Below are 21,700 nucleotides of genomic sequence, written 5' to 3' on the forward strand. Positions count from 1 at the left end.
TGATCCCTGTGTTCTTTGGGGAAAAAAAAAAAAAAGATAAAATAATAAAAAAAAAAAAGATAAATCTGTCCTGCGGTGTCCTTTTGTAGCCCTAACCTTACCTCTAAACCCATCCTTTGTGGCATCTTGCTTCCAGGCTTCTTATTACTGCCTCTCCATCTGTTGGTCAGCAGTGGCTTGGAGAAAAATAAACTAGGTCAAAAGCTAGCAGTTCCCACTTTGAATGTCACATACCCCCCTTTTCAGCATGGAAAATTAAGAGTATATTGATAGAAAAAGAATTACAGATCCCACCATCTAAGCACATATAATGAATTTTCAAAATTAGTATAGCTAGAATGGCAGCAGAAAACCCAGCAGAAACAAAAACAACATCAACAAATCAAAATCCTCCTGTACAGATAATTATATTTATTTAAGTCCAGACAGCAGCATGTCAGACAGAAAAAAAAGGTTAAAGATCTACTTCTATAAAATAATTACATTTCTGATTTTAAGAATAGAGATTGTGTATTTGTTATGTTTGTCTTTAAAGTGCCATAGTTGTATAAAAAAAAAAAAAAAACTTCAGAAGAGGTAAAATCTGCCGAAGAAATAACTAGGTCGCGATCCTTAGGAATTTAAATGAGACGTACAGAAGTGTATTCCAAACGAATAGCTGACACAAAGCTGTATACATATGTAAATATGATATGTGAGCACCAGGAAGCTTCCTGGAATACAGACATTTTCAGGTTGATCTTTAATGAACACGTGAGGTGGGAAATTACTGTGGACACATCAAATGTGATGCTGCATAACCAGAAAGCTGAAATTAAACACACCACCTCTATTGTGAAACACGGCAGCATCTGCTTCGCTGATTACTGGAGAGGAGAAACGACTGCATTTGGCTGAAACCACAGAAGGAATATGAGGCTGAACTGAATTATTCAAGACAAATTCAACTAGGACACTAGTGAAACATCCTGGAAAAAAGCTGCCAGGACATCTCCCTAGAAAGCATCAGTGATCGAGACAGATAACACATCTAAATAGCACTGCCCACTTCAGCTCAGCCCACTTAAAAAAAAGAGAGAGAGAGAGAGAGAGAGAGAGAAAAGGGTGAGATGCACTTTTTGGTTTTGTCCTGGTTCATATAAAAATTAAAAACCTGTGTATAAATCCTTAGAGGGTTGCCAGCACAATGCAGAAAGCAGTACAAAAAGGTGTGGCATATTTCTACAAAGTCCTGAATACTGAGGAAAGATTGCCAGCGTACAAAACAAACAAGGACGCAGCTGAAGTCAGATGTGTCCTTTCCCGTGGCACTTTCCCTTTTTAAGTGTCTCTCTTGGTCCTGGCCAGGTTAGAATGATAGAACTGTTTCAGCGATGCTAAATGCGAAGGTTTCTCCTTCCAGGGCCAGGAAGCCATAAGGAGAGTGGAATTTGCAGGGCAGAGCCCCTTGCACAGATCACGAAAGATTTCATCAGCTAGCTGGGAGAAGAAATGGATCCAGAGATTTTTATCCAGACCCTGAATGGAGCGAATCTGATAGGCACAGTAAACACTGGTGAAAATCAGACGGTCATACTCTCCTGGAGGCAAAGGGGTATCAATCAGTGAATAATATCTCAGTAGCTGCTCGATCTCCATCGGTGTTTTGGGAACTTCGCTCTCTAAGATCTGCATGAACCGCCGCGCTGGGCGCAGGGAGGCCAGCTCCTCATCCCGCAGCCGGATGGTCCCATTGGCCTCGATGTCCAGCCTCCCCCAGAGCATCTGGAAGAGAAGAGCAGCACAAACATCGCAAAGCCGCCTGCTCAGTGTCCGTCTCTGCCGGCCTCACGCCCCTGGCCGCAAGCCTTGGCTTTCCCGCAGGGCCCTGTCCAGCCTCCCCCGCCTCTCCCCCTGCCAGCCCACCCTCCTGAGGCATCTTCCAGCAGCTCCCGAAATACAGCGGCGATGAGAAGGAGCAGAACAGGTGAGTTTTTACGTGCAAGCAGGAGGGAGCGCAGGTGCTAACAGCGCCTCTGCCCAGAGGCCCCCAACGCCCCGGAGACCTCTAACATGACGTCGGCGTCCTCTGGGCCGCGACGGGGTGTGTTGGTGCTGGCACCATCCCTGCTGCGAGGATGTTCATCTGGAAGACATCAGGCAGAGTGTGACACCACAAGATCACGGCCCTTCCCATTCGTTTCTGTCATTTGCTTGTTGATAAAGCCTTCGGTATTTCAGAGCTGTCACTCACGGCTTGCCAAATACGACAGATGCTGATCACAAGATTTCAATGACCAAAACAAGTTTCACAAGAGAAGCAGAAGTGGTTAAGGGAGGCGAGTATGAATTTTGGATATGATGATCCCAAATCCTGCCAGCACAGAGCTATAGCATGCGGCAGCAAAGAAATTTGTCTTGGAAGGCTGCAAGGAGCCCCTCACTCTGGGGTGGGTGCAGCAGGAGTTTGAGCAGATGGGTTTTGACAACAGGTTGTTTTGTAGCTTTTGCTAGGAGAAAGAAATGCTGCCCGATCAAAAGAGGATGCCAGGAGGCTCCTAGAACCTGGAAATATTGGTGGAAATATTACTTGGTGCTCACCCTGGTTTCGTACTTGTTCCCTGAGCATCTGCCACTGGCAGATGCAGATTATGAGGCTAACACGGTCAAATCCATGGCTGTTCTCATGTCGAGCTAATTTCTTGCCAGGCCACCTAACCTCATTTAAACAGGGAAAAAATGAATACTAGGCCAGAAGAATTAATGTGAGTTACATTAATCCCAATAATCCTTTATTTTTTGTTTACTAATTCTTCTAATAATTTAACTTTCTTTTTCCTATATTTGTTCTTTCTTTGTGAAAAAAAGGAGACGCATGTATCCTCAGTCCAGAACTGTAAGATGGATGCTGCAACCCCTCCCTTCTTCATGCTGATCAGCACAGTCACGAGCCAAGACCCTCTTCTATGGCTCCTCTGGGTCAGGAATATTAAATGCAAAAGCCGATATACAATAGTAAGCTCTCTGACACTCCTCTTTCTTATTATTTTTATACGGATAAAGCTTTTCTATATTAAAAAGAGAGAGAACATACATTTAACACTCTAGAGTTAAGGTCAGCAGGTGCTCAGAAATAGTAGAAAAATGATTTAATACTGTCTGTGTGTGATGACTGCTACCAAAGCCCACTTCCAACTTTCCATTCTTGATTAAAGCTTTTCAGGGTGATAGATGTACAAGCTGCCTGGAGATCTGCTGTCCCTTCAGACTGAGCTTTGTTTCTCTGCACAGCTGCAGGATCCCTAATGTAAGCCAGCTGGGGCTTTGGAATGTGAGCTGGGCTGTAGCTGCTTTTTCCTCTTCCTCCATGGATGTGCCAGCAAAGCTTTTACACCATCCGAAAATTTCTTTCCTGGGCTTCTCCTCTCAGCTAACTGATCCGCAAAATTCACAGATACCTCTAATGAAAGACATCTGCCTGGCTTGCACAGACAGTCAATTTGTTGAATAGCCACCAAACTGCTGTTATTCATAACCATCTTATACATTTATGCAGCGTTAGATTTTGAAGTACAGTAAGACAAAAATCAACCAAAGCATAACAAATAAGGTACTGAAATAATAACATAAATGTAATTTGGAGATGGGAAAAACAGTCCCTTATTTATCATCCAACAGTTGTTCTGTTCCCAAAAAAGCACCTAGAAAACCCACACACATCATTGCAGGAGCAGACTTTTTCAGCACAGCCCCCCCACCACAAGAAGCAGCAGCAGGTCTCCATCCTGCAGGTAGGTGGGCACAAAGCCCAGCTGGGACTGCAGCTAACACACTTTCCTGCGTCAGCACAGCCAGCAGATGCGTTTGACTTCATCTGAAGAAGCAGGCAAAGCATAGCACCACGGGAATTGCACAAACATTTGCCAAGCCAAGGAGCTGCCCCACGACCAGGTGCACTTCCTACCTGTCAGCCTCTGGGATCCAGCGAACACACACAGCACCAGCCAGGCATTGAGCTGCACCTGGGCCATAGCAGCTGTGCCCAGTAGTGGTTCACATCCCCTCCGCGGACAGCGCCGGGTGTAAAGTGAGAGCTGTTTGCTTCTGTGTCTTTCTTGGCTGCTTCTGATCCCAGCAGCCTCTGCTGGAACAAATCTGCCTTGCTGTGTTTATGGTTGCAGTCCCGGGAAGGGCTTTGCAGTTGAACTGGCTGACCCAAGAGGCTATTTTCCATCATATTTTGGAAAGTTGGAAGACTTTGTTGTGAAGTTTTTGGCAATAATATTATTTAAGGTTCTCTTCCAAAGACTGACTTTCCACTGCAATTTATTATACAGAGCTATTAGTTGCAAGAAATTTTACTACACATGATTGCCTCTGAGGAATGGGGGAACCCTGTGGTCCCCTCCTCCACTGCACAGTGCCTCTGTCCCATCTCTGTGACCCTTCAGTTTTCCCTTTTATTGAGTTTGAAAATTTGCAAATGATCCAAAAATATCACACAGATAAGGCCACAGTCTGGGCAGATTAATGGTAGGGCAATAGCAGCCAAAATATACAAGCATGGAGAAGAAATGTTACTTGTTCAGCTCTGTAGCAAACCTTTGGGAAGGAATAGTTGGTGTAATGACGTAGCAAACTGCAAGGACCAGAGCCAGTCAGCCTTCAGCACCTCATCATCCTCTCTTGTGACTTATGGATCACAGTGAGCAAGGTCTGCCTTAGGTGTTGTGAATTATACAGAGGAAATTTCATCTGATTCCCTTCACAGCAGGTGTCTGTGCTGTACACATCCTTGCAGTTTCATGAGTGCCTAACCCTCACTTGAGACACGGTGTATTTCTCCTCTGAGTAGCGCGGTATTGTTGTAGGTTCACCGACAGGTTCTTGGATGTGAGGGCCATACAAATCAGTAATAAATATAAATAAGTAGCAATGCCGTCTCCCTCAAGCTAATGGTGTTCTCTGGGGAAAGAAGTCTGCCTAGAAAAGACAGGAGGCGCTGAAGTGCATACCCTCCTGAGTGAGTTGGAGGCTGTTTGTGGTGACTTTGGTCGCCAGCTATGTTATGGGATGATGTTCCAGTTAATAAGCTGTCAGTGTGCAAGGCAGCCGTTCTTCTGCAGCTTCCAGGATCTGCAGCTATGCCTGGCAATATGTGCTCACAGCAGCTATCAGAAGTGGCACAGATTTATTAAGGAAGGAGGAGCCCTCAATATCTGGAGCCATTTTTCCCCTCTGTTTGGATCAAAGTAAGACCTGTATCTGTCATAGCCTTGGCTATCTTACAGTCAGATGACACTTCTTTCAGTTTTCATTATTTTCTGCTGCTTCTGCTTCAGCTGCATCCCTTTCTTCTGAGATACCTTTTATTAAACTGTAAATAATATGCCACTCAAGAGGCAGACTCGGATGACCCATCTGCACAGTGAGATTGATGTGCCTTCTGTTTCGTGCCAGTCCTTTAAAATCCGCAGTGTACACATGACTCTGTCTAGAAGTTACTTTAAAAAAACAACAACAAAAACCCACACCTTGTTGGTCATGAAATAGCCTCTCTAGTATGCATCTGGGGGGATTTTGGCAAACATCTGCAAAGGTCGTAGTTGATTTTGTCGGTAGGAGTGTTTCCTAGGAACAGCATGCAGCTGAAGGTCTAGAAGAGGGTACCCATGTGGTGGGAGGGAGAAGAGAGGAGGCTCACAGGCTGTGCTGAGGTGACTGATACAGCAGCAGGTAGGAGGCAAGCAGAGGTGGTAGACACTGCCTTGAGCAGGGGAAATTTTGCACAACTGCCTCACTATCCCACAGAGAAAGGCAGTTGCAGAGCACTGATAAATGTCCGCTTTAGCTCTTTGTGAACCAGCAGTAGTTACACGGGATGTGCACAGAAGCAGGCATGAGTTTGTAACAGCTGCACACAGTCCCTGCCCGTGCGATTGCAATGTTAGGTGGTGCACCTGCTCCTCCTGAGGGATTCTGTCCTTGCCAGGTATTCACAGCTGAGCGTGCACAACCCTGCCACTCCATGCTCCCTCTGGTCATGCCATCTGTTGCAGGCGCAGTTTCAGAGTCTCACATCGAGCCTGGTTTCTGCAGGGTCACCCTGGCTGCTTGTGGCATGTCCACCAGGACTTCCTGAATCAGGAAGACAGGAAAGGGGAACAAGATATGCAGGACCCAAATCTGTAGGAGCTGGTTGGAGGTTGATCCAAAGTGTGGTCCAAGTAGCAGAAGCTTTGCCCATCACAGGGTAACGGTGCAATGGAGTGAGGAGCAACCAAAGAGACAAGTGAGGCAGCAGCCACTGTAACCCAGTTTGCCAAAGTCACAAGAGGCAGGATCTGCTGGGAAGGATTCCTCTGGTTCTTACATTATAGACCCCTGCAGGCTCTTGAACCTTGTTCGCTGTCATTTTTAGTGCCTCCATCAACCGTTATGTTTTGTGTTCAGGCCTTTTATTTTGCACCTTGTGTGGGTCTTTCCGATTTTTCAGTTGTAAACATACCCATAGATAGCAGTGTTTGTACAGGTGAAGCTAGCCGGCCTGTCAGCACTGTGAATTTCTGCTGCTTCCTTTTCCTGTTGCAGATTACATCTGCATGCTGGGACGGGCACCTTGCCACGGGGACCTGCACAGGCTGTGCTTAGGTATGTAAGAGGCTTAAGGCAGCACGAGAAGTCACAAGGTGTGGATAATGCAGCACCAGAAGAGCCTCTTTGGAAGAGATGTTTCTTTGAGATAGGACTGCAAAAAGATTGGCAGTATCTTCATAAAAGGGAAATTCTGCTTAAAAATTGAAAAAAACCTCTTGCTTGAAATGTCTCATGCACAATTTGGAGAGACCTCAGTCCCCTGCCTAGGCTTGTCTAGCAGGTCTTCAGAGGAGGAAGATGAGGAGATGTAGAACAGTGAGAGAACAGGAGAAGAAAAGCTCATGGGAAAGGTGATGTTTGAATCACAGGAGAGGAAAAAGAAATAAAAGCTGGAGGGAAGTAGAAGTAAAGTACTGTCCATAATCAGATGGGGCCTCCACAATTCAATCCTTTACAGATATGGTGCTGCTGGTCCTTAAGGAAATGGTCTCCCTGTCTTTTTCTTCTAGTCTGTGAGCCACATCCAGCTGCTTGAAGCAATAATGTGTAACAGTCAAAGGGAGAGGGGGCACCACCCCACTGCACCTACTGAACAAAAGAGTGGGATGGGGCCTCTCACAATGGGAAGATGTAACGGGATGTGGGTAACATGACTGTCATCTAGCCTGGCCTTCAGTACTCCTGTAACATCTGCTCTGCAGGAGTCCAAGGCCCAGCTGAAATCCCCATCTGCATCTTGACTGGAGATCAGTCATCAGGGCCCGTACAGATGGTGTGGCTGCGATGCAGCCGGATACCCTAACACCGTCGATAGCCACATCCCCAGGGACAAGAGGTTGCTTGCCCAGCTGCGGGGAGGAAAGCCAGAATGCTGGAAAACCCAGCTAAACACACTCAGCTGGGGAAGCTCAACACGGTGAATGTGAATCATCACTTGAAGTCTAGTTATTCAACTCTGCAGCATCAGAAAACACTTCTCCTGAATAGGGCATCTGTACATCAGCTACCACAGATATGTATCTCACCCAGCATCCCACTACATCTGGGAAATCCAACGCAGGCAAACAAGCTGACAGCCTCATGGAGGCTGGCAGCGCGGACCAGGCAGTGACAGAGACTTGGAAGATAACCTTGTGCTTGACCAAGCTGCAAACAGCCTTGCCCACCATGAAGTAAATGCCCACCAGCCACAAGGACTCCAGGGCAAGCAGGCTTGTGTGTAAGGATAGTCCCTGGGGCTCAGGAGCAGTGGAGGGGGTGTGCCAACACCGGCACTACTTTGTGAAGCTATGTAAGCTCCATCTCAGGCATCCAGGCAACACATGCCCGGGTGACTAAACTGCACTTCCCAAGTTTCATCCAAGACTTCTCTAATGAGAAGACATTTGGGTCCGTTAGCAATTATTCCACTTATTAAAGACCTACTGGTGCCAATGCCTGTCCCCACGGGGCTGTTTTGGCTCCAGTACACACATTCTTTCACAAAACTTGCGTTTTATCTAACTTGACAGAGCACCATGTCTAACCTTTCATGATGCTATGTCAATCAATTTCTCCCACTATACATGCATTATGTTTAAATTGCTTTTTCCTTCTTTTCCAGCCACCATCAGTCTTCTAACTTACCACACTGGGAAGTACATATTTTTATGATACATGGACCATGACTCCTGGCATGGCGCCTCATGCACCCTGGGATGGGTGAGGGAGAATGCGGCGTGGGGGGCAATGTGCTCAACAAAGAACTTTCACAGTAACAGAAGTGGTGCCACAAACTTTTCTGTCTTGTGCAATGGGCATTCGCATGGAAAAAGAGCCCGTGCAACAGAAAACAGGACCAGCTGTGGAACATGTGGGAATGACTAAAAGTACATTTCCTTTTAATCAATCAAATTAATAGCAGACCATAAGGGGAGCTAGGAATCGTGTAGAACCCCAAACTTCTCCTGATTTCCTGTGTTCCCTTCTCCTTTCTTCTTCCCACAAGAGCTGTACTTTTTAAGGAAAGTGACAAATGCTATCAGTTTTAACTAGAGAATGCTGTTCTGAGTCACATCCCAAACACTGCTGGCCATAGCAGCCTGAAACAAATTAAGGAAAAAAATAAAGAATTTGAGTCCATGCTTACAAGTCTAGAGTGAAAACAAACATGAAACCTGATTCAAACATGAAACCTGATTCTTACCATACGGTTCAGCTCTTTATTCTTGCAAACAGATCAGATTCTAGTCACAATGATTAACTGTCCTTTTTTTTTTTTCCTTAACTGAATTTATTATTCTTCTATTTCTTCCTCTATCTCATATTCTGACCACCCCTGATTCTTCTTATTTAGTGATCTTACAATTTAAAGAGCCTTAAATAGCACTGGGATGATTCGGGTAGTCTCTACAAACTCTTCTGAATTATTTTATAAATCCTCTAATACAACAGTTTTCAGATTTTAATGAGGTCAGTCAGCTTTCTGATGAAGAACTGCATTATGCATTTTTTTGGACTAAGAACAAGGGACATTATTAATTGATGACTGCTGTAATGTAATCTCATTCAAACAGCTGGTGGGTGGACTCAAACTACAATATTTCTCCATTTTTTTTTGGACAGAGATGAGATTTTCCACAAGAGCAAAGATAGTGGTAATGCTATTATATCATAGAGCTCAGAGTAACTGGAATAGTGACAAAAAGGCACGGACTCTCATCTATGGCACGAGGGAGGGGAGAAAAAAGGAGATATTTTTGACTGCAGGAAAAAGCAGTTGGAGAAACTAAAGACTGCTAAATCGTGAAGAAAAAGCTGGCACGAAGTAGCATGTAAGAGGTTACCTGCAACCCCTTCTGCCAGCAGAACAGCCAGACCTAGCTCCCAAAGAAACAATGCAGACATTTCCACGATCGATTTGGTGTGGATCCAGGTACTTAATGTGTTGTTCTACTAACAGCTGTTTGAGAACCATTTACAAAAGCTACATGTGTTATGCTACATTATGATGATCTTCCCATCTTGGAGCTGAGATCCTGCTCTCCCATTACTTACGCCACACAGCTGTTTCAGAAGTCTCCTGGAGTCTGCACGAGTGAGTGCTCAGGCTATGACTTATGTCTACAGGGGCAGCTAGCAGAAGCCGTGTATCTACAGCATCTCAGCCATAGGGAATGCCTGGACTCCATTCAATTTCCAAGCCAAAAAGACAAATCCAGTGTCTTACAGTTCAAAACAGCAGATAAACACCTGCCAGTTGGACTATCAGGACTGTAAATTAACATCCCTCATCCTGTGCTTTTCATCTAGTTCGAAAATAACATTACTCGTGACCATGACAGACATGAATCTCACATCAATTTTTATTATCATAAATACTATGTTAGAACAGAAAGGATAGTGCTGTGCACCTGCTCCATTCTGATGTTACTTTGCATCTTCTTTCTTAGCTCCTGCTTCTATTTTCAGGGGTTCTGGAGCTGCACGATAGGCAGGAAATGTCTCCCAAGGACTATTCAGATCAAACTTGCGAAATTCCTGAGATAGCTCCACAGGTTCTGCCACTACCCGTTTCACTTCATCATCATACCGCACCTAGAACAGTGCAAAGGACACAGGCCGGTCATTTTCATACAGCCCTCATGCTCCCTCCATTAGTGGACGTACACAGTAATGACCCAAACCACCCTCCAATACGAGTAACCCCAGTTCTTATGCCATGGATAGGGCTCGGGTCTCTGCCACAGCTTCAGTGCTCCTCATTCTTGAACAAGAGCCCTCCAGATGCCACCAAGACCTCCAAAAACTCCTCCTCTTTGCTACCAAGCACCCCCCATGTCCTGGCTAACCAACCTGAATTAGGAGTGCCCAGCCTACAGCCCACATGAAGTCTACTTGGAATAACAGATTTCCTTTGTCATACGACAAAGGAAGTTCTCCTGAGTCACTGCGATAAGGTGGTCCATCCACCTGGCAGAGCTGGGGACTACTCATGTATATTTATTAATGCCCATTAGGACAGCTTGTTTGGTTTCAGTTTTGCTTCCTAGCATAACATTCGGAACATAGGTGAAGGGTAGTTGAGTACCAGATCGGCTTAATTTACCATCGTTGTGTCAGTTCCAATTTCCAAACCTGTTGCCTAGTCCTTGCTTACAGGATTCCACAATTTCTATTTTCTTAAAACCCTCTGTTGAATACAGAACGTCTTTATCTTCTCCTGAGATTCAGCTCAGTCTTACAACTACACCAAATATGAATGCTTCTGCAAGGCAGTCATTTGAAACTAGGCAGATACCAAATACACTCATTTCACATGTGGTTTACCACACAGAGGTAAACATTTGATAACTGACAAGTCAGTTCAAATAGAGTTTTGTTATCTGGGCCTACAAAAACTCCACAAAGTAAAATTCCAACTGTATAAAGATCAGTCCAGTCATTCATTCCAATGGAAATCTCCAGTTTTGCAGTGGAAAGTTTAATGTTTCAGATGAAAAACAAAAAAGCAGAAGCACTTTCTCTGCCTTTGGCATACGTCTCATGAAATTTGCTCAGTGTTGCTGGCCTTAGGCTGCCTTATTATAGATAATACTTTGTGATGACTTGAAATGCTGGAGACGCATACGCACTGGAATACACACAAGTCTTTATACCCCTTTTAGATAAAGGACTACAAAGCATTCACATCTCTGTACTGAAACTCAGAAAAGAGTATAACAGAAATTTCATCACTTTAGACACAAGTGTATCTCCTACCTCCACATAACCGGAGAGCGGGAAGTCTTTCCGGAAAGGATGGCCTTCAAACCCATAGTCTGTGAGGATTCGCCTTAGATCAGGGTGGTTGGCAAAGAAGACACCATACATGTCCCAAACCTAAATGAAAGGGAGCCAAATAAATTGAATTAGATAGTCAATTACCATCTTAAGCTTTCCAGCACCTCCATGCTTCCCCACCTCATACAGAAAGGCCACTCCAACCAAGAAAACAAAGGACTTTTCTTTCTTTGTTTGTTTGAAAACACACTGCTAGAGGTAAGGCTCCTCTTACTTTGAAAAAAGTCCCCTTTGTGTACTATGTCCACAGAATTTCAGTTCCACGCCCAGCTTTGTGCAGTGCCAGTGTTCCATGCAGGAATTAATTTAAAAGCAAATTAAACACTGCTTTTCTCCTATTCGAAAAAGACAGCCAGTGAAACACCTCCCCCTTTCTCAGGGCCTTAGATAATGACATTTTTTTTTTTTAGGAAAATGCAACCCCATTCAACAGAGACTCTGCTCCCAAATAAAATGGCACTCACCTCCCTTTCATACCAGTTTGCTGCCTTGTGCACAGACACTGCTGAATCGATAGGTGTCAGCTCATCAGTGTATGTCTTCACACGGATCCGACTGTTGAACCGCAGAGACAGGAGATTGTAAACAATCTGCAGTAGGATAAAAGAAGGCATTGACCATGCATGGACTTTATAGAGATCTCTTCACAGTACAGTACTGGCTGAGCAAAGATGTATGAAGCATATTTCAAATATTCCTTCTCAGCAAAGTCACAGGCAGCACCTAAGAGCTGGGCATGAAAAATCACCGTAACTGAGGCTCTGATAGTTTTTCTTCATTCACGAGTAACAAAAAGGATGCGGGACGTAGAGAACATCACTGATGAGGAGCTGAACTAAAGATTTAGACTAAATCTTAAAAAGGAGAATACTGATGGGATGAAGACGCATGACGATAGTCTGTCTTAAAGGAAATGACTATTAATTACCCCCAGTATCCAGTGACTCCATTGATAAGTGATTTGATACCACAAGATAAACCAAAAGGGGAAAATATATCAGCTACTTTTCATAATCTTTCTAACTTGCTGGGAACAAAACCAGTTCACTTCTCACGTCTGAAAGATGATCTGCCCAAATTGGACAAGGAAAGAAGGACATCTCTTCATCAATAAAGTTGCCTAAACCACAGTCAGCCTCCTGCAACCTGTGAACTCCACGTATTTTCTTCTGTTACAAGATTTTCCTAGGCTGAACTACAACAATGTCTTTGCAATAATACAGTGAACAAGGCTTTCTAGTAGTAGGTGAGAAGACAATACAATGAGCATCTAATGTCCTTCAAATAGATCCTGACTTTCAGAAGATGTTTTTAAAACTACTAAAGATTTTTCTTTTTTAGAAGAAGAGGAAAATTGTTAAGGAGAAAATTGGTGGAATTTGAAGAAAAACATGACTGTTTGTGTCCACAGCAGCTGACAGACCTAGGTAGAAGAAGGAAGAGCACCAGTTCCTACTTGGCCAGAAAAAAAGTCTCTAGACACTTTAATAAAATCAAAGCAAAACAAACAAACAAAAAGAATAATAAATAAATAAACAAACAAAACAACCACCTCCCTCCAAGGGGAGGGGGGAAGAAAGACTTTCAGCAGAACACAAAAGGAAAGCTAGGAACCCACGTAGTACTAGTTCTGCTACTGCTCCCAGGATCAACAGGTTAAACAAACCCAGCACTTCAGAGTGGATTTTTTTCTGACTGTCAGAAAGCAAAAAAATACAGTCAGAGCTGCAACAGCATCCACAGCCATCAGCAGGTGTGGACCTCTCCAAGTCCAGCACCTGTGAGCAGTTCTTACCTCAAAGCGGTACTGCCGAGATGGGACATCAACAGCAGTCAAGTCAGCCAAGGATTTAAACTGGGCATTGGTGTGATCCCGAAGGAAGGTCAGAACTGGAATAATCCCATCTGGATGGATCAGAAGCTCCAGCTCATTGAAGCAGGTCACCTGATGAAAACAACAGAAGGGGAACTAGTACTGACACTAACAGGACTCAACGTTGCACTGAATCCAGCAAGACACGTATACAAAGAAAGCATATGGTACAGCAGACGTGATGACATCAGAGAACGGGGCTCAATAACAGCCCTAATTTTCGCGTAATTCTGACAATCTTTCGTCCTCATAACAACATCTAATAAGAAGTAGTGTGTTTATGGGTTGCAGTCACCTCCCAGCACGAACAATTTCTTAAACAGCACTTACCTGTGCTTGCTGGACATACTTGGGCAGGATCTCAGCCACGTACTCCCCAAACGCACAGAGCTGCTTCTGTTCTACTTCATTTTTTGGTCTCACGGTAGCTAAAGAGAGCAACAGGAAAAGCAGTAACTCTCATCCTGTGCTTAAAAATCCCTTTAATCACTCTAACTGTCTCTCAGTAACTTCTACAGAAGACGGGAGGATTCAAGTAACCCACAAAGCTTTTTTTCTGGTAAATCCAAAGCTAAACAAACTACACATGCGTAGACGAACAGAGGGCACATCACAGAGACTGGCCTATTGCTATACCTGGAGAACAGGAGGCAGAGGGGAGAGCTCGTCATCTCCACAAGTACCTGAAAGGAGCTTATGGAGAGCAGGTGACAACTGATAGGACACGGAAATGGCCTCAAGGTGCCCCAGGAGAAGTTTAGATTGGATTTCGGGAAGAATTTCTCCACAGCAAGCGTGGGCAGGTGCTGGGACAGGGCACCCAGCGAGGTGGAGCCCCTGTCCTTGGAGGTATTAAGCGAGATGTGGACGTGGTGGTGCTCGGGGACATGGTTTGGAGCGGGACCCAGCAGATCATCTAACAACTGGGTGACCCCAAAAGGCCTTTCCAACCCAGATATCCCAGTTTCGGCATGTTCCAGCGGCACGGCGGGGAGGGAAACAAGATGGAAGCGAGGGGCTGCCGCGGCCGGGTAACCGAACCCACCCGCTGCCAACACAACAGAACGGCCCCGCTGCTTCACAAACACAACCGAGCTTTCGCCTGGGGGCGACCCCTCGCCCCCTGCCGGCGCTCAGCGCCCCCCTCCCGCCGACTTACGCCGAGTCTCCGCGGCGGAGCCCCCCGCCGGCCGCGCCTGCCCCACCACCACCCCCGGGGCCGCTGCGCCCCGCGGAGGGCAGCGCCGCGCCAGGCCCCGCAACGCCGCCGCCAACATCGCCACAGCACGGGCGGGCAAGGGCACGGCCCGGAAGAGGAAGGCGCCTCCTCCTCCTCCTTTTTTTTCTCCTCCTCCTCCTCCCTGCTCTCCCCGCCCCGCTGCGGCCGCTCCCCGGGCGCTTCCGGGTCGGTCGGCGGCGCCTGGTGCAGGGTGAGGGGCGCGGGGGAGCCGCTGGGGCACCCCGGGGCGGCGGCGGGAGGAGGAGAAGGAGGAGGAGGAGGAGGACGAGGAGGCGGCCTCGGGGCGGCGGCATGAAGGGAGGCGCCGCAGGTGGGTGCCGAGCTGAGGGGGGAGGGCGGCGGGGAGGCCTCGGGGAGGCCTCCGGCTGGGAGATGAGGGGGGTTCAAAGCGGGAGCTGGGCTGTGTGAGGGGGTAATCGCGGCACTGCGTGTGGAAGGTGCTGCCAGGGAGGGAATAGGAGCCCCCCTGAGCCCCACAGAGCTGTTGTTGGAAAAGGCAGGTTTGGGAAAATGAAGGGTGGAAGGGTAGCGGGAGGCCTCTTGGAGAAAAGCCTTGGCTGTAAGTGAGTGCTCCGCTGGAAATCGCGTTCAGGAATAAATAATTTTGGGTCCTAGTCACCAGGGTGGGTAAGCAAGGAGCTATTTAGAAGCTATTTCTACTAGGCGTAGAAACAGGCTTAGAGGGAATGCAAAGGGGCATCTCTTTGCTTTCAGTGCTGCTGAGCCGTGTTAACAGAAAGTTCTTCCTACAGCAGAAGCTTTTTTGATCCAGAAACTGCTCAGAGCATTGCACGTAACCTCTGTTACCTACTAAGAAATGCAGCAAACTGAGTTATCCTCCCCGCTTTGGGGAAACGCTGGCTAACAGCATCTCGCATGTTATTTTGCATGCTGAAGATGTCTGGCATGTTAGCAGGCTGAGCATGACCACGAGTTACCTCATTTGGTTTGGTTGAAGAGCTGGCAGTTATGTCTGGCAGGCTTTTGGGTAAAAACAAACCCACCTGACTTGGTGGCACTGCAAAAATTCATCGCTTCACTTCTGGATGCTAACTAACCCCTACTAATGACATGAGCTGCTGCCTGTGCTCATTGTAGTATGATATTCTAACCCCTTTTTCTTTTATCTAGCCCAGCTAAGGTACTGTCACTTTCTCTTGGCATTGCTAGTTTCCTAGGGGGGTTGCTGGCCTTTCCACTTGAATAACTGTTGCTGCATTTCTTTGTGTCAGTGAAATGAGTTGCGAAAAGATATGCAAATCTTGCAATTCTGCTGGGATGCGATGCTCACTGTACTGGAAGTTTTGTATACATTATAATCTTAATCATGCCAACTTCTAATTTGTTTCAGTTGTTTGAGGTTCTGAAACTCAAGCAGAAGTTTCTGGCTGTGCTATTTATATTCAGTTTGAAATATGCTGGTCTCTTACCAGTATGCTTGATTTTTCCCTGTATCCTGAAGCACTGCGTAATCGTGTTGGTGGGGGGAGAAAGCCTTATAATCGCTATGGTTTTACAGATTGCTGGAGGTCTGATCTGTGCAGCACCATGGACTCGTCGGAAGAGACTGGAGGCTCCTCTGCAGAAGAGAACTACTTTGTGAACTACACTTTCACCGACCGCTCCCACTCGGGCCGTGTGGCCCAGGGAATTATGAAGCTCTGCCTGGAGGATGAGCTCTTTGCTGATGTTACGATATCAGTGGAAGGCAAAGAGTTCCAGCTGCACCGTTTGGTCCTCTCAGCTCAGAGTTGCTTTTTTCGTTCCATGTTCACTTCCAACCTAAAGGAGGCCCACAACCGGGTGATTGAGCTGCAGGATGTCAGCGAGAGTGTCTTTCAGCTCCTTGTGGACTATATTTACCATGGGACTGTAAAGCTGAGGGCAGAAGAGCTGCAGGAAACCTATGAAGTGGCAGACATGTACCAGCTGACTGCCCTTTTTGAGGAATGCTCCCGTTTTCTGGCTCGTACGGTGCAGGTCAGGAACTGTCTGCAGGTCATGTGGCTGGCAGATCAACACAGCGACATGGAGCTCTACACAGCTGCCAAACACTGTGCAAAGTCACATTTATCTCAGTTGCAAGACACGGAGGAGTTCCTACACCTACCTCTCCGCCTACTGACAGATATCCTTACAGGTAAGGAGTTTTTGAGAGTAGCCATGCTGTGGATCTGGGAAGAGACTTTCAGCCTGAGAGTCTAGCACGGATTGATCAAAACAGATGGAAAGATACAAGCTTTCACAGTCACTGCCTATTCAGAAGCTTAGCTAAGCAAGGCAAAATATTCTGGATAACCGAATTAGAAAAAACAAAACACCACAACACCATAAATTGTTAGTGGACATGCTATAGACCTGTCAGGATCTATGGTACAGAAAATGGAGATAGAGGATGCTGGTAATTCCCAGCAGTTCCTGAGCTAACAGATTGGAAATATTACATTTTTTAAAATGTAATTTAATAACTTCTAACAATTTTTGTTTGCATTAAAAGTAAACGAAGAAGCATTTCCAAAATGAACAACTTAAGAACATCTTTTTCTTCTGTTGTAATTCTTAATCATTTAACATTGTAATGCAATGACTCAACATCTGTAAGAAGTCTTGAGCACAGGCTACCTTTCTAGACTATGTTAGTGTTATTAACAATTTTACATAATTGTTAGGATTATTTAGGCTAGGCAGTCAGCTGACTGAAATAGAGGCAGTGTAACATCTTGGGTAATACAGTAATTACTCTTAATGTAAAGCTAATAGTCTTCCATGGTAATGGATGCAATGACTTAGTGTTGTGAAGGATGTGTCAACATATTAACAGCTTGCTTTGTCTGACACCACTGCTTAAAGGTTTACTGCTGCCCTTATACACAGGCAGCACTATAAAACCTCTTCATGATGCTTCAGTCACTACTCCATTTTTCCATGTTTCTATATCATTGCTAGAGGAAGCAAGAGCGTAGGAGAAGCTCATACAGTCCAATGTGCCGGACTCGAGACTGGAGAGACTCCCCCTTTCTTGCTTTAATTAAAAAATAATTCAGTGAACAAGTAAATTGCTATAGTTTGTGTGTCAGTGGTTTATATGCTGCTACAGTGATAAACCTCCTGTAACCGTCTTCCTTGGAACACTGGCAAATCTCCCCATAAGACCTAAAGTATCCTCTAAAGTTGAGGTTATGCCTATGGGAGTCTTTACAGATACTCAATTGCAGTATTTGTTTTGCAACTAAAGAAATTCGCAATCAAAGCTATACATAGCTAAAATTTTAAGCAAAGTTGTGACTTCACTAAAACCCCAAAATGATTAAATAATGGGTGACTGACCTCTTATAGCTTTAACTCTTCCTCATTGTGATACCATGTAGTAATCATAGTTTCAGGACTTTGGCCTTCAGTGTTTGTGGTCCTTAATTAAAATAATTGCTTAAGAATTTTTTTTCTATGCATCACCTATTTCCGTATATAGAATCATGTTACTCAATATTTATGGCAAAACTTGGTCCATGAAAATGGATTAATGGATTAAGAGCTGAAATACACTCCTACTGCTGGTAGGGAAAATCTTTTGGAAGTGCTGCTGCTTTGTCTAGTTAATGGACAATTAAATAGAGGAAGCTATTAGTAGCAAGGATTAAAATAAACTTTATGAAGATGGTAATTTATTAAGCTTGCCTTCTGTTGCGCCCAGGGACCCATTTCAAAATCAAAGTTTTTCCATTTAACCACTACATCTGATAAACAGCTTATGGAAATCAATTTTACTATTGAACAGATTCAAAATAACCTGCTTTCTCTCCCTGCCCCTCCCACCCCCCTTTCCTCCTTCCTTCCAGTATAGAGAAAAGGGTCAGAATTTGTCAGATGCCTTCAGCATCACTGAATTCAGGGTTTGTTGGATGACGAAATCGGAGAACCTTTTTAAAGGGAAGCCTCTCAATGAGTACAGGCATAATTGCTGGTGTTAGGGCAACTAGCTGACTTTCAAACTAGAAGGAAGCACTTAAAATCTTCTAGGTAATGTGCTGCTGCTGCAATAGTTTATGGCATAGCTAAAACTTCCAGTTATGCCTGGAAACAAATCGAAAGCTGATGCAGTCAGTTAAACATAAGTGTTTCCTACTGTCACACTACTAAAGAAAGCTGTAGTAGCTCACAGGGGATTTCCAAATGTTGACAGGAAAGCAGCAACACAGATGTTCAGTCTTGAGGGTCAGCTGTCTGACAGCGCTCAGAGAAGAACAATTTCTGCAGATGACCTTTGCTAGATGAGTTTCTAGGACTAGCCAATGAGCCAAGAAATGCAACTGCTGAAATTTTCATTTTCAAATAAGAGAATCTTTCTACCTACATGCTTAATTACGTTACTATTTTTTTTTTATCATCTCAAAGCATGTAAGGGCTCTTCCCTGCCCTCTTTCTCTTTGACATAGCTTCCTTTGTTGAAAGTCATCCAAAATGCTTGAAATCTGACAGCTCTGTCTTCTGATATTTAACCAAGCAAATTTCATGTAGATGCCTGGCTGGCAGTGCTGATGATGCCTGCCAAAATCTATAAACCTTTGTATCTTTTTTTCCTCCACTACAGGGTATGGTTTGTGGCAGGAGGGGGTGAGGGAGTTGCAGGAAAGGATTTTCTTAGGTACACGCACCTGTGTCTAGATACCATAAATTTCTTTCTGTCCCCAAACCGCAGATGGCGTTCCGTGTTCTCAGAATCCGACGGCTGCCATAGAAACCTGGATCAACTTCAACAAGGAGGAGCGAGCAGGCTTTTCAGAGACACTGCGATCGAGTCTGAAGGTATAAAAAGACCTTCTGTTCCAGGCTGGCGTAGCACTTGCTGGTGTTGCACTTCCCAAGGCAGGGTATATTCTGCTTGCAGGTGCAACTTGAAAGCCGCAAAACACAAACACCATTGCAATTCACAAGGTTTGCATGAGGGATACTCTCACTGTTATAAATAGCAACCCCACTGACAGCTTTTTTGATTTTAACCTGAGGTTGTTTTTGTTAGCGATTAGGGCAATGCCACAAATAACGCATTTCACCAGATACTGTTATCTGAGAGACCATGCGGAAATCTTACTTTGGCATTCCCCTCATAATAAGTACTCTCTCAGTGAGGTGGCCAACCCTTAACTAAACTGCAGTCACTCGGATTCCAATGAAGTCTGTTGCTGCTTTGCTGTCAGATATGACTGGTGTCTTGAAAAGACGCTGAATGCTCTAGGGTAGCAAGGCTTGGGAAGCAGAGTGCATGCCTCACGCTCGCAGGTGGGTCCTGAAATGCTGAAAAAAATCGGTCTTGGGCATCGCTGACATTAGTGTGAACAGACCTAATTGTGGTAAGGTTGACAAGCTCCTCCTTTCTCTTAGGTGATTGGGGAAAATGTTCACATCTACCTGATCGGAAAGGAGTCATCACGTACACATTCACTCGCTGTCTCTCTGCACTGTGCTGATGATGACTCCATCAGCGTGAGTGGCCAGAACAGCCTGTGTCACCAGATCACCGCAGCCTGCAAGCATGGCAGTGACCTGTATGTTGTCGGGGGCTCTATTCCACGACGCATGTGGAAATGCAACAACGCCACCATAGACTGGGAGTGGTGCGCGCCCCTGCCCCGTGACAGGCTCCAACACACACTCGTCTCTGTACCAAGCAAGGATGCAATATATTCCCTTGGGGGGAAGACTCTGCAGGACACTCTCTCTAACGCTGTGATATATTACAGAGTACGAGACAATGTCTGGACAGAGACCAGCCAGCTGGAAGTGGCTGTCTCAGGGGCTGCAGGTGTAAACCTTAACGGTGTCATTTACCTGCTGGGCGGGGAGGAAAATGACCTGGACTTCTTCACCAAGCCCTCTCGGCTTATCCAGTGCTACGATACCAACACGGAGAAATGCCACGTGAAGCCATACGTACTGCCTTTCGCGGGGCGCATGCATGCCGCCGTCCACAAGGATGTGGTGTTCATCGTAGCTGAGGGGGATTCGCTGCTGTGCTATAATCCCCTGCTGGATAGCTTCACCCGGCTGTGCCTGCCAGACGCCTGGAGCTCAGTACCATCCCTCTGGAAGATTGCCAGCTGCAATGGCAGCATCTATGTTTTTCGAGATCGCTACAAAAAGGGCGATGCAAATACTTTTAAACTCAATCCAGCCACCTCTGTGGTCACGGTCACAAGCGGCATCAAAGTGCTGCTCACTAACCTGCAGTTTGTCCTGGCCTAAAGGGGGAAAAACAGGCCCAGTGGTAGGAAAGGCAGCAGTGGTATTGTGCAGCTCAGAGGCACCCAGCCACCCTCCGCACCAGTCCCAATAATTAGGAGTTCACAACATCCAGTAAAGCACCCATCCTTTACACCTGTGCAGAGGGAGTACAGGCTTTCTAGCTGTGGGCCTGTCCTTTTACATAGCACTATTCAAGTTGAACTGATGCATCTTAGATTTCAGATGGACTAAATGCTATTACTGTGATCCCTTGATGATAAGCTGCTTGTGTTTGAGGCCCAAACTGCAGCAAGTGGCTTTTTTAGCCTGGAACCCATCCACCGATAACAAATCCTATAGCATATGGACGACATCCTCCTTGGCACAGACTGCTAGTTTTAACTGCCCGGGAGATTGTGGGTTGCTGCCATTGTCAGTCACAGAGAGACGTGCACTGTCTGTCCTCCAGGGATGTCCCCGTTTAAACGTTCCTGTGTCCCTGTTCCAGAAGGAGAGGCTGGCAGAAATACTTAGAGCAGACAGATTCCAGAGCTGTCCCCAAGACCCTGAGTAGGTTGCATTATGCAGCACTTCTAGAGGAGTGGTAACAAATGGGGAATCTGCTTACTGCTCTATCATCACCCAGCATAAAGAGGGAGATCATTTTTGTGAGCATTGGCTTCCTTTACTGTACAGGGAATCCCTGCCTGTAATCATAGCATAGTGTTGGTGACAGATGGAACTAAGACCACTTCCTGCTACCCCTCTGTTGGCACTGTAACCCTTTGGGTAAGAATCTGAATAAAGTCTCTGCTGAGACAGTTTTCTTTTCTTTTGCTGCAACTATTTTAGAGCCTTCTGTGGATTGCAGTTCAGCTCAGTGCTAATGCTGTGCATGGGAGAGATCTGTGGGGCTCCCAGAGAAAAGACAAGTCATAAGAGAAGATGCTATAATGAAACAGCCCAGATTT

At 45.6% G+C, this 21,700-nt stretch overlaps 3 protein-coding genes across 4 annotated transcripts; 1 reads left to right on the forward strand and 2 right to left on the reverse strand.

Annotated features, from left to right (window-relative positions):
- Positions 1 to 391: 391 nt before the first annotated feature.
- FAM180B (family with sequence similarity 180 member B) lies at positions 392 to 9,760 on the reverse strand. The gene is made up of 3 exons (XM_068684805.1): positions 3,944 to 9,760; positions 2,046 to 2,125; positions 392 to 1,764 (listed from the first exon to the last, which is right to left on the reverse strand). Exons 1-3 carry the CDS (start codon positions 4,008 to 4,010, stop codon positions 1,321 to 1,323), a joined length of 591 nt encoding a protein of 196 aa, XP_068540906.1. The 5' UTR covers positions 4,011 to 9,760; the 3' UTR covers positions 392 to 1,320.
- Positions 9,761 to 9,902: 142 nt separating this feature from the next.
- NDUFS3 (NADH:ubiquinone oxidoreductase core subunit S3) lies at positions 9,903 to 14,595 on the reverse strand. The gene is made up of 6 exons (XM_068684803.1): positions 14,430 to 14,595; positions 13,601 to 13,698; positions 13,193 to 13,342; positions 11,862 to 11,987; positions 11,317 to 11,436; positions 9,903 to 10,152 (listed from the first exon to the last, which is right to left on the reverse strand). The coding sequence occupies exons 1-6, from the start codon at positions 14,545 to 14,547 to the stop codon at positions 9,985 to 9,987; spliced, it is 780 nt and encodes a 259-aa protein (XP_068540904.1). The 5' UTR covers positions 14,548 to 14,595; the 3' UTR covers positions 9,903 to 9,984.
- A 58-nt stretch (positions 14,596 to 14,653) lies between these two features.
- KBTBD4 (kelch repeat and BTB domain containing 4) lies at positions 14,654 to 21,572 on the forward strand. 2 transcript variants are annotated; one of them, XM_068684751.1, is made up of 4 exons: positions 14,654 to 14,820; positions 16,030 to 16,650; positions 19,207 to 19,313; positions 19,890 to 21,572. In XM_068684751.1, exons 1-4 carry the CDS (start codon positions 14,802 to 14,804, stop codon positions 20,748 to 20,750), a joined length of 1,608 nt encoding a protein of 535 aa, XP_068540852.1. In that variant the 5' UTR covers positions 14,654 to 14,801; the 3' UTR covers positions 20,751 to 21,572. The 2 variants fall into 2 exon arrangements, with proteins under 2 accessions (XP_068540852.1, XP_068540853.1); XM_068684752.1 differs by having other exon boundaries at positions 14,679 to 14,700.
- The last annotated feature ends 128 nt before the right edge of the window (positions 21,573 to 21,700 follow it).

Source organism: Anas acuta, chromosome 5 (assembly GCF_963932015.1).
Source record: "Anas acuta chromosome 5, bAnaAcu1.1, whole genome shotgun sequence".
Lineage (NCBI taxonomy): Eukaryota > Metazoa > Chordata > Aves > Anseriformes > Anatidae > Anas > Anas acuta.

What these genes read in the sequence shown, in the direction of transcription:
- NDUFS3 (XM_068684803.1), bottom strand. Translation starts at nt 14,547, where the DNA reads ATGTTGGCGGCGGCGTTGCGGGGCCTGGCGCGGCGCTGCCCTCCGCGG. An exon ending in AGTATGTCCAGCAAGCACAG is followed by an intron (nt 13,343 to 13,600) that starts GTAAGTGCTGTT and finishes TGTTTTCATCAG; the next exon opens with GTGACCTGCTTCAATGAGCT. An exon ending in CTCGGCAGTACCGCTTTGAG is followed by an intron (nt 11,988 to 13,192) that starts GTAAGAACTGCT and finishes ATCCTACTGCAG; the next exon opens with ATTGTTTACAATCTCCTGTC.
- FAM180B (XM_068684805.1), bottom strand. Translation starts at nt 4,010, where the DNA reads ATGGCCCAGGTGCAGCTCAATGCCTGGCTGGTGCTGTGTGTGTTCGCT. An exon ending in TGGATCCCAGAGGCTGACAG is followed by an intron (nt 2,126 to 3,943) that starts GTAGGAAGTGCA and finishes GATGTCTTCCAG; the next exon opens with ATGAACATCCTCGCAGCAGG. An exon ending in ACGCCGACGTCATGTTAGAG is followed by an intron (nt 1,765 to 2,045) that starts GTCTCCGGGGCG and finishes CTTCTCTTCCAG; the next exon opens with ATGCTCTGGGGGAGGCTGGA.
- KBTBD4 (XM_068684751.1), top strand. An exon ending in ACTGACAGATATCCTTACAG is followed by an intron (nt 16,651 to 19,206) that starts GTAAGGAGTTTT and finishes CCCAAACCGCAG; the next exon opens with ATGGCGTTCCGTGTTCTCAG. An exon ending in CACTGCGATCGAGTCTGAAG is followed by an intron (nt 19,314 to 19,889) that starts GTATAAAAAGAC and finishes CCTTTCTCTTAG; the next exon opens with GTGATTGGGGAAAATGTTCA.